Source organism: Odontesthes bonariensis, chromosome 4 (genome assembly GCF_027942865.1).
Source record: "Odontesthes bonariensis isolate fOdoBon6 chromosome 4, fOdoBon6.hap1, whole genome shotgun sequence".
Classification (NCBI taxonomy): Eukaryota; Metazoa; Chordata; class Actinopteri; order Atheriniformes; family Atherinopsidae; genus Odontesthes; species Odontesthes bonariensis.
The window spans coordinates 30,246,320-30,258,611 of record NC_134509.1 but is presented as its reverse complement, the minus strand read 5'-3'; the positions used below and the strand labels follow the sequence as shown (position 1 = coordinate 30,258,611).

The window sequence follows — 12,292 nt, the reverse complement described above, 5'->3', positions numbered from 1 at the left end:
TTCTTCTTCCCGTGTTATTTTTCACATCCTTACCTTTTTTTCTCAATGTGGTTCCTGCAGGATCCCAGAACAAAGCACAAGTTCAAGATCCACACCTATGGGAGCCCCACTTTCTGCGATCACTGTGGCTCTCTGCTCTACGGCCTCATCCACCAGGGCATGAAATGTGACAGTAAGTAATGACACTGTAATCTTTAACACTTTATGGTTGTTTGGAAAGGGATTCTAACCGGACATCGCCATTTTTATTATCATTACATAGTTTTAAAGTTTAGCAATATAATTCTTTTTCTGATGGCTGCTAAGGTTGTAAATCATGAGGTAGAAATTGATAAGCATGAATCCTGGTGTAAGTGGCTTTACAGAGATTTTTTTATATTTAAGAGACACCTTATCATCAGTTTCAGTCTCATAAAAAAGTTTATTTTCTCTAAATAACACCAGCTGATACTGTATATCCCTCTCCTGCTAGACTTTCACTCAGCAGCGGTATTCTCACCACAGTAAGCGAAGCTTTTATTAATATCCCTCCCTCATCCTTCCTCGCTTTAATCATGTGTTAGTGGATTAAAGTCTGAATGCTTTAATGAGCTTCCAGAAACATTATGTGCTATGTACTACAGACCACCAGTAATGTGTAATGATGGCTCCAGGGTGTACAGAAATAGAGATGCGAAGTTGCAAATTAGGGGTGGACAATCTTGCAAAAACATCACGATCCCTTTTGATAAATCTGAATCGGTACTCTCCCCACAGATTTAGTTAAATTCTTGTGATCACATTATTAGTTTTGCGTCTTGATGCCTGAACTAATGGCTGCATTCCAAACACAGATGTCTTTGCATCCTGTTTTTCTCAGATTTTATTCTGAGTTGTGACCAGTGGTGGTGACTCCTATCTCACAGCTTTGATTGCTTGTTCATTTTTTTTTTTACTCTAGATGAAAGGTCTAATCATGGAGCAAAGTCACCAGCAAAATAAGCAAATAATGTTCAATTCCGTCCCATCCAAGAAACAAAGAGAAAGGTTAAACACTATTAACCTGAGAAATATCTTAGTACCAGGGGAGGAAACTGGCATCATCTCTGACAAGCATCAGCAGTGTATTGAATTTTTATAGGGCTTCATGTACAGCAAGTACATGAAGTTTCATGTTGACTTTTGAATTTCTGTCTTTATTTTTTTCATACAAGATATAAAATCAGACAATATCATTTATATTGATATACAGTAGTGAAACTCTTCAGTAGATAACCAGTCTCTTCTGTAAAGCCGTGCTAGTGCATATACTTCTCTTCTAACTCACAGCGTAGCTACACCTCCACTTAGATGTTTGTGATAGATTCATTGAGTTGCAGACAAATGTTCTCCCCATTGCTGGAAGCTTAGCAAATTTATTTGCATATTTAAAAAAAAAACAAAAACACAAAACAGTGTTTGGCTACTTCCCTTTCAAGGGGATAGTCAGAACAGCACAACTCTTTCCTTCTTGCTTTCCTTCTGCAGTCTGCAGTTGCAAACTGAACCCAGCTGTGAGCTTCTCATAATCTGAATTTTTCAGTGTCGTTATACATATAGAAACAGTTGACATTAGGAGGAGATAAGGTTGACATGTCACCATATAGACTTAAGAATCTGATTGGCTGAACATTTGATGAAAAACACTGTTAAAAAGCATCTGTATCCAGATACATGACACCACTTTCCACTGTTGGAAACAACCCACACTCAGGATGATTGAAGGCACATGTTGAGCTGTATCTGGGATTGAAAACTTCAGATTAGTAGTGTCAGTCTACTGTCAAGAGTGAAATCTCTGACTGAGCTTCCCATTAGGTTACAGCATTGCAATAGAGATTGGAAGTTTTTAAACCTGGATGCAGTGGAGCACAAACTCATCTTTTTCAAGAGCCTGAAACTGACTCTGACAGTAAACAGGGATTTCTCTCATGTGGAACATCGAAATCTGGAAGACATCATTGTGTATTCAAGGAACCTTCATTAATTTAGAGACCTCTCTTAATGGTCACAGTTGTCCTTTGATACCATAAATTGCCATTCATTGTTATATTTCCTCAGTCACAGATACATCAGATTTCAACGTAGTGTATGAATTGATAATTTTGACATTTCTGAACTACTTACTTGATATTTGTGTTATTACAGACATAGTACAGTACCCAAGCGGTACTCTAATAATAGTGAGTGTTTGCAGAATATATTTTATGTTTGACAATACACACACACACACATATATATGTGTATATATATATACACACACATATACCTGTGTGTGTGTGTGTGTGTGTGTGTGTGTGTGTGTGTGTGTGTGTGTGTGTGTGTGTGTGTATTAACCAGGCCTCATACTGTGTGCAGTTAAATTGATCTTGATTCTGTCCCGTGTACACGTGAAATATAAAAGTAAAATGTGCACAGCACTGCTATTAACACATTTATTGCCTCTATCTGTGTTATTACCTGTTGGGCCTGCTAACATGCCACATTAAGAAAGTTAATCATGTGCGGTACCTTGATGTACTTGGCAAATCACTTTGGCACCACAAATCACACCACTTTGAACTTGCACAGTAGTGTTTTTACACACCAGTGAGCCACAGGACTTCTTTGAAGCGGCACAAAAAAAGAAGATGTCTTCATGAAGACTTTGGTAGCAACATTTCCATTTTTCATTGTTCTTTCTTTTTGACCCATTGACCTGGTGACATGATGATGTAACCATTGGTAACAAATCCATCTGGCTCAGCTGCTGACAGATATGACATGTATGGAAATCATCGCAGATGAATCTGGGTCATAACCTTGTTAACTCCTCTCTCACACAGCTCTTGGAAAAACAATCCTTTAATATTGAGCCAAACGTGAAATGAGATTGAAATATGTCAGCAGAGATAGGTGCAGAAATGGGTACACTAAATCATGAAAGCGTTTTGAAGCGGCTTACTGTACTGACACATTAAGCCTTGAAATGTTGCATGCACACATTGTTATTTTCATTGGTATTTTACTTATAAATATGTGTAAAACTGTGATAAGCGATTAAAAACCTTATATCATTAAATCAGTTTCTGTCTTTTGCATCTTATCATGAAATTTACAACAGTATTAGTACTTTAATCAGTTATGCTCCCCCTTGAGCTGTCACCTTACCGTGGTGGGGGGGTTTGCATGCCCCAATGAGTCTGGGAGCTATGTTGTCTGGGGCTTTAAGCCCCTGGTAGGGTCACCCATGGCAAACAGATCCTAGATGAGGGACCAGACAAAGAACAGCTCACAAAACCCCTATGATGAGAAAGAAAATTGGACACCGTGTTCCTTCGCCCGGACGCGGGTCACCGGGGCCTCCCTCTGGAGCCAGGCCCAGGGGTGGGGCCCGCCGGCGAGCGCCTGGTGGCCGGGTCTGTGCCCGTGGGGCTTGGTCGGGCACAGCCAGAAGAAACGACACGGGTCCCCCTTCCGACAGGCTCACCACCCGTGGGAGGGGCCATGGGGGTCGGGTGCAGTGTGAGCTGGGCAGCAGCCGAAGGCGGGGACCTTGGCGTTCTGATCCTCGGCTACTGAAGCTGGCTCTTGGGACGTGGAACGTCACCTCTCTGCTGGGGAAGGAGCCTGAACTGGTGCGCGAGGTTGAGCGGTTCCGGCTAGATATAGTCGGACTCACCTCGACGCACGGCTTGGGCTCCGGAACCAGCCTCCTCGAGAGGGGTTGGACTCTCTTCCACTCTGGAGTTGCCCGCGGTGAGAGGCGTAAAGCAGGTGTAGGCATACTTATTGCCCCCCGGCTGTGCGCCTGTACATTGGGGTTCACACCGGTAGACGAGAGGGTAGCCTCCATCCGCCTTAGGGTGGGGGGACGGGTCCTGACTGTTGTTTGTGCTTATGCACCGAACGGCAGTTCAGAGTACCCACCCTTTTTGGAGTCCCTGGAGGAGGCACTGGAGAGTGCTCCTCCGGGAGACTCCCTCGTCCTGCTGGGGGACTTCAATGCTCACGTGGGCAATGACAGTGAGACCTGGAGGGGCGTGATTGGGAGGAACGGCCCCCCCGATCTGAATCAGAGTGGTGCTTTGTTGTTGGACTTCTGTGCTCGTCACGGACTGTCCATAACGAACACCATGTTCAGGCATAAGGGTGTCCATATGTGCACTTGGCACCAGGACACCCTAGGCCGCAGCTCGATGATCGACTTTGTAGTCGTATCGTCGGACTTGCGGCCGTATGTCCTGGACACTCGGGTGAAGAGAGGGGCGGAGCTGTCAACTGATCACCACCTGGTGGTGAGTTGGCTCCGCTGGTGGGGGAGGAAGCCGGTCAGACCTGGCAGGCCCAAACGTATTGTGAGGGTCTGTTGGGAACGGCTGGCGGAATCCCCTGTAAGGAGGAGTTTCAACTCCCACCTCCGGCAGAGCTTCAACCATGTCCCGGGGGAGGTGGGGGACATTGAGCCCGAATGGGCCATGTTCCGTGCCTCCATTGTTGAGGCGGCCGACCGGAGCTGTGGCCGTAAGGTGGTCGGTGCCTGTCGTGGCGGCAATCCCCTAACCCGTTGGTGGACCCCAGTGGTGAGGGAAGCCGTGAAGCTGAAGAAGGAGTCCTATCGGGCCTTTTTGGCCAGTGGGACTCTGGAAGCAGCTGATGGGTACTGACAGGCCAAGCGGAACGCAGCCTCGGCGGTTGCTGAGGCAAAAACTCGGGCTTGGGAGGAGTTTGGGGAGGCCATGGAGAACGACTTCCGGATGGCCTCGAGGAGATTCTGGTCCACCATCCGGCGGCTCGGGGGGGAAGCGGTGCACCGTCAACACCGTGTATGGTGAGGGAGGGGCTCTGCTGACTTCTACTAGGGACGTCGTGAGTCGGTGGGCGGAATACTTCGAGGGCCTCCTCAATCCTACCGACACGCCTTCCGATGAGGAAGCAGAGTTGGGGGGCTCGGACTTGGGGCCTCCCATTTCTGGGGCTGAGGTTGCCGAGGTGGTCAAAAAACTCCTCGGTGGCAATGCCCCAGGGGCGGATGAGGTCCGTCCTGAGTTCCTCAAGGCTCTAGATGTTGTGGGGCTGTCTTGGTTGACACGCCTCTGCAGCATCGCGTGGACATCGGGGGCAGTTACTCTGGACTGGCAGATCGGGGTGGTGGTCCCCCTCTTTAAAAAGGGGGACCGGAGGGTGTGTTCCAACTATAGGGGGATCACACTCCTCAGCCTCCCTGGTAAGGTCTATTTGGGGGTACTGGAGAGGAGGATCCGCCGGATAGTCGAATCTCGGATTCAGGAGGTGCAGTGTGGTTTTCGTCCTGGCCGTGGAACAGTGGACCAGCTCTATACCCTCCGCAGGATCCTGGAGGGAGCATGGGAGTTCGCCCAACCGGTCTACATGTGTTTTGTGGACTTGGAGAAGGCGTTCGACCGTGTCCCTCGGGGACTCTTGTGGGGGGTGCTCCGGGAGTATGGAGTGCCGGACTCCTTGATATGGGCTGTTCGGTCTCTGTATGACCGGTGTCAGAGTTTGGTCCGCATTGCCGGCAGTAAGTCGGACATGTTTCCTGTGAGGGTTGGACTCCGTCAGGGCTTCTGTTCATAATTTTTATGGACAGAATTTCTAGGCGCAGCCAGGGCGTTGAGGGGGTCCGGTTTGGCGACCTCAGAATCGGGTCTCTGCTTTTTGCGGACGATTTGGTTCTGTTGGCGTCGTCAGGCCGTGACCTTCAGCTCTCAATGGAGCGGTTCGCAGCCGAGTGTGAAGCGGCTGGGATGAGAATCAGCACCTCCAAATCTAAGACCATGGTCTTCGGCCGGAAAAGGGTGGAATGCTCTCTCCGGGTCGGGAACGAGATCCTTCCCCAAGTGGAGGAGTTCAAGTATCTCCGGGTCTTGTTCACGAGTGAGGGACGAATGAAACAGGAGATTGACAGGCGGATCGGTGCGGCGTCTGCAGTGATGCGGGCTCTGCACCGGCCCGTCGTGGTGAAGAAGGAGCTGAGCCAGAAGGCGAAGCTCTCGATTTACCGGTCAATCTATGTTCCTACCCTCACCTATGGTCACGAGCTGTGGGTAGTGACCGAAAGAACGAGATCGCGAATACAAGCGGCCGAAATGAGTTTCCTCCGCAGGGTGTCTGGGCTCTCCCTTAGAGATAGGGTGAGAAGCTCGGTCATCCGGGAGGGGCTCAGAGTAGAACCGCTGCTCCTCCGCATCGAGAGGAGTCAGATGAGGTGGCTCGGGCATCTGGTGAGAATGCCTCCTGGACGCCTTCCCGGTGAGGTGTTCCGGGCCCGTCCCACTGGGAGGAGGCCCCGGGGAAGACCCAGGACACGTTGGAGAGACTATGTCTCTCGGCTGGCCTGGGAACGCCTCGGGGTCCCCCCAAAAGAGCTGGAGGAAGTGGCCGGGGACAGGGACGTCTGGGTCTCTTTGCTCAAGCTGCTGCCCCCGCGACCCGATCCCCGGGAAGAGAATGGATGGATGGATGGATGGAAAATGCTTATGTTTGAGTTTGATCAACTGCATAATACATGAAGCCCCTGTTCCCTGATGTCCTTATCTCCTCTCTGTGTCCCATCAGCCTGCGATATGAATGTTCATAATCAGTGTGTTATGAACGTGCCCAGCCTGTGTGGAACTGACTACACCGAAAGAAGGGGGCGTCTTTACCTCAAGTGTGAGGTCAGCGGGGATAAGCTGCAGGTGACAGGTAGGCCTCATAACCCTCCTTCTCTTTCAGTGAACAGTAAACTGAAGGGGATTTAACTGCTAATGTGATGCATTTGAACTGATTTAAAGGACGTTTATGTAAAAAGCTTGCGTTGCGTTCATATGTGTGGGTTTGTGTATGTGTGACTATCCACTTAGACTGGGATTATGGTATATAATGCTGTACACTGTATTGTTCTGTTTCAGTTGTAAGCCTGGATCAGCACTTTACCCTTTCTGTCACTAGTTACTGATTGTCTAATCTCACTCTGGCATTAACCATTTGTCACATGTTTCCAATAACCTGAAGTATCTTCACATTTCACCCTGTCTTAACTATCTGTTACAAAACACAATTAATAGTTGTGCTGGATTTGGAAGGCAATCCTGAATTAAATTTATGGTCTAGAAATAGTGTGCGCTCTTCTATGTGGGCCTCCCTCTGTTACTTTCTTAAAATAGTCACGACTTGCTATTTGTTGGCTGCACTTTCTGATGTGACTGAATGGTCTCTGCAGTTATAATTGAAGGCTTTATTTATGTCTCATCAAGACAGGATCTGAACACTATGGTTGTAAGAAGGGCCATCTGAGAGAAAACAGAAGAGATACTGTATAAAAAAAGATATTTGATACTTTCTGACCCTCCAGCCTTTTGTGATATATTAAAGGTCCTATGGCATGAAAATAAATGGAGGCTTTTATATATTTAGCTGCATAGCTAACCGTTAGCTAACGTTAGCTGCTAACAATACAAACCCTTTCCTGTAGTAACAAGCTATGTAACTATAGCCTACTGTACATACAGGAAAGCAACACAATAATAGAGCGTTAAATTACTTACTCTCGAGAATGAGATCCTTCCCCATGTAAGGGGGCGAATGGAGCAGGAGATTGACAGGCGGATCGGTGCGGCGTCTGCAGTGATGCGGGCTCTGCACCGGCCCGTCGTGGTGAAAAATGAGCTGAGCCAGAAGGCAAAGCTCTCGATTTACCGGTCAATCTATGTTCCTACCCTCACCTATGGTCACGAGCTGTGGGTAGTGACCGAGAGAACGAGATCGCGAATACAAGCGGCTGAAATGAGTTTCCTCCGCAGGGTGTCTGGGCTCTCCCTTGGGCTCGGTATTGGCCCAAGTTCTGAAAACATTCGTAGGTGAAATATTTGGCGCACACATACACAAATCTCTTCGGTTCTGTCGTCACTTTCCCAGAAAAAAACAAAATCTGTCCCCTGGCTCTTTAGAGGTTCTGATGCAGGAGCTCTAAACAGATTTTTTACATCGATATACAGCGCAATGAGCTGGCCAAAGAGCTGTGGGCGGGGAAAGGCAGTTTATTGGCTCTGGGTGGAAACAACCTCCACGACATAAGCGGCGGCTTTCCCGATCAGGCCATCTGCATGATCACATTTCCAAAGGCGGAGAATAATTTCCAGTGCATGGTTTAGGTCTATCGTTATTTTCTAGCCACTGGGGGACCGCAAGCAGGCTAGGGGAACTCATATTAATGTTAAACGACCTTAAAAAGTGAAAATTTCATGCCATAGGACCTTTAATGTTTCTTATGTATTTAATATCTATATTTATTAATTATTCCCATGCCTTGGATGGTTTCTTGATAACACCACTCAAGGTGAAAGGGTTTTAGTTAATGATTCACACTTTATTTCAGTTAATAGTTGATTTTGCAGATGGTATCAAATAATCCATTCAGGGCAAATAATGGCTGACCAGCTGCTGAGATAATTTCAAGCATAAGCTGTTGAATGCATTTTTTCTTACACTATGAGTTCCCAACTAAAGTAGGCATCAAAATGAGAATTCTTTGCATTGTTTGCAGGAGTGCACCTAACTCTTTTTTTAGCTACATACAGACATTGTCATCTCTGGCTCTGAGTCTGATGCGACTTCCTGTGCTAGGCTGGGGTAGCTGTTTGCTATCTAATCAGGTACAGGGTAGACACATATTTAAATAGTTAACTCAGGTGATGTTTGTTTTTTTATTTTTTATTTGCTCTTGGACAGTTGCCTACAGTCACAGTTTCAAAAGCACAAGTCAGTCTTGTGTAATCTCCCAGGCTGAGCCAGTGAGAGGTGAAGACCTGCCAGTTCCCTGTTTTTAATTAGCTATTTTTTACAAAATCACACACACGGAAACCGACTTGTGAGGCGCTAGAACGGTGTAACCAAGAAAAAAAAAAAAATAATTAGCATTCCACAGATTTTGGTTGCACACTTCCATATCATGCATGCATTTATATTTAGATACATCCATACATCTATCAAGCATACATCCAACTGATCATGCACATCTTTGTCTGAAAATACCTAGCTGTGCATGAGTATTGTCATTATCAAGGAATTGTGGTGTCACAGCTATTACATTTAAGGTAACATTCGTTAACTGTCTCAGAGCAAGTGCAAAACTTCCTCACCACACCAGCTCTAGATGCTACATTATTGTTTTATGTTAAGATCATTGATCTGTTCATCACACATTACTAAGTTTTATTGACCAAATATGTGCAGTTTTCAATTCCACGAGTAATCACACAACAGTTAATGATTCATCACTTCAAAGACTGGAGTTAAAACATGCTCTTGAACACACTTTTTAATGAACTCCAAATTATAATTTGGCCAGGGAGTATTTTTGAGCACATGCTTTTGTTGGAGCATTTTTTAGAACTCCTAAAATTTTCCCTTTTACACTTATTTCCCCAAATCAACATTTTTAACCATATATTCCTTGCAGAACATATAGTGTGGCAATTACTAAAACTGCATTTTGATGGTTGATACTCATTTGCTTTTCTTTGTCCTGTAGTGACATGGAAATAGAACAGATACACTGTATCTAAACTTTCCTTTTCCTATCTAAACCATATTGATAACTTTTAAAAGAGATTATTGTGGGGAAAAAAGTGCAATGCACTTTTTGTGATGTAACCCATTTTGCTTGATTTTGAGGCAGGCTGTTAAGCTCCCGGCTGTAATGATAGTGCATTAGCACAACTGATTGAACAATAGTTATGGCAGAGAGCTGACAGCAGCCACACATCATCATTCAATTAACTTTCAGACAGGGGTCAGTGCATCACAAGACCCCAGTCACCAAACCTGACTTATTCACTTATCAAATTATCACTTGAAGAAAGAGGGAACATGAGGCAGCACCGCGGCTGACTTTATGAATGTGTGAAAGTACAGAACCTGTTTGAGTGAATGGTATTTTTGTGTCACTCAGGAACATTTATTATCTGCATATCTTCTTATACGGAAAATCAGTTTTTCTGTTTGTTTTTTTTTGTTTGCATACAGTCGAGCCCATTCTAGTGTTTCGTTCATGGTAATCACTCTTGCCATTGCCCCCGCTAAAAATATAGGGAAGGATCAATAAGAGGAATATGAAAAGATCAGAAGATATCATATGTGGTAATGCAAGTGCCTGGCTCTCACCTCAAGCAAGTTTGTGTTCATTTGCAGTCTCTTATTACACAGGCACACATATGATCTAGTTTTACTTTACACAACATTTTATCCTTGTAGCTTTTTTTTGTCTTTTATTTATTTATTTATTTATTTATTTATTGCTTTGTTTGTCAGACTGCCTTTGAAGTACTGTGTCTGGATTCGTAATCTTTTTCAAGACATTCTGTAAAAGTCATTGAGTTTGTTGCTGATATTGAGGTTACTTCCATGATTCATGGTGCGCTGCCAGGGCTAAATGCGTCCCTTTAGTATCAAGTTAGTAGTTTAGATCTTTACGTGCATCTAGACAAATTGAAGAAATAAATTTACTCACTGCTTTGCACAACTAACAATTTTGCTTTCTTGTCTTAATGGTGGCAACATTGTTACTTTTGCCCTAATTTCATTATTATGAATGAAATGACAGGCAGTCTGTGTATTTTGTGTGGACAAAGCATGAATGGATGTGTAAAACACTCACACAGCCTAAAGTTTAGGTTAACAAAGAAATAAAGTAAAAGAAATAAAATCATAATCATTCTTGTAGAACTTGGTTTTAGGTTTTGTAGAGCCAACAAACTCAAAGAGAACCTGGCTGTGTTGAACGTATTTTTTTTTTGCAAATGAATATTCACTGCTAAAAAGTGAAAACGTTTCAATCTGCCTACAGACTTATTAACATTTAAGCCACAGGTAGCATTCATACACTGAAGTACTTTATGTACTCTATATCTGAAGATCCATGCCTTTTTCACACATGCGTGTTGGATATGCAGTGTGACAGTACACAGGAATATCCATGTGTGTTTCGACTATCAGGTTCATGGTATTTTGTTCGAGTGTAAACTGCAGATTCTGGGCAGATTTGTGGTACATAGTATTCCTGATGTGGTCTCAGCACGCAAGCTGTCATGTTCATGTGTGTTCTGGCTTGTATGTGTAGGTGTATGTGTGTAGAACTGCTGTAGCAGCCTGCAGCCCCCTCAAGCCAGATTGCATTTCACATTACATTAGCTGTTGTAGAGGTCTCACAGCCTGCACTTGCTGTGTAATTGTGGATATATATTGTCCTCAAAGAGAATGCTGATACTGAGCCTGAAGTAGCTGCTCATGGGTAATATATACCTGCAGACTGTAAGCAGGCTGTTTTGAACCCCTTTTCTGTCACTGTAGTTGAGTTTTTTGTAAGAAAATAAGCTTTATTTCAGTGTGATTCAAGTAATGAGAAACTTGTTACAACAAAAAACATATAACCCAGTTATGATCCGTTGAAGCAGAAGTAAAGTTGTTGACACAAGCCCCCTCTTTTTCCTGGAAAGAGTTCAGCTACATTGTCGGTGGTTATTGGCTGATGTTAAGTAAATGCAGTCTGTTCAGATTTCTTGATCGCACTTTGAGTTTTTACTGAGACACTTTCGGTCAGAAGCACATCTCCCATGTTTGCAACCCAATGTCCTTTGTTAAAAAATCATCTTTGGCACAAAAATATCTCAATCAGTGTCCCGACTGAAAATAGGACATGACATCCTATTTTCACTGCATGGTAATGCCAAACGCATTCACAATAACAACATTATTGCGATATCTAAAGAAAACTTGTAGAATATGATATAGCCGTCAGACTAATCCACTTTTAGTTTTTTCTTGTCATGTATTTTCTTTGCTCATTGAATCACACTGAAAACAAAATATAAACCCCTATCTGTGATTTTTAGCGCTGAAATCAAATCATGATTTTATCATATGTGACATTTCATCATGATTATCGTTCATACCGGTTTCTAATGTAACACCCCCAGATGAAAATTCTCTAAAATGTGCCATTGGATAATTGATTTTGAATGTTTGGACTGAATAATGCATGGTGCTTTTGAGTGAAGAGGAAGATTTCCTAAGTGAGGCCAACAATTACCAGAAACACACAAGCAAACAGATTTTTCTGTGTTTCATCAATTGGCCAGGGCTAAAATGTCTACCGGGAAGTGACATAGATGCCAGGAGAAGCAGCTGGTCTTTATACCCGTACATGAACTCCACACAGTCCGACGGAGACAGACAAACAGACTTTTTGGCAGCAGACACTGAAATAGCTAAATTAAGTAATGAGTCACTCAGA

General features: G+C 44.3%; 1 protein-coding gene across 3 annotated transcripts in view; it reads left to right on the top strand.

Moving 5' to 3' along the window:
* The window catches only part of prkcaa (protein kinase C, alpha, a), a 153,434-nt gene that overhangs the window by 80,965 nt on the left and 60,177 nt on the right, over positions 1 to 12,292 (top strand). For all 3 annotated transcript variants that reach the window (XM_075463887.1, XM_075463888.1, XM_075463889.1), the window contains exons 4-5: positions 61 to 172; positions 6,577 to 6,705. In XM_075463887.1, the coding sequence (XP_075320002.1) occupies positions 61 to 172; positions 6,577 to 6,705 (241 nt within the window). The remainder of the gene's footprint in view (positions 1 to 60; positions 173 to 6,576; positions 6,706 to 12,292) is intronic.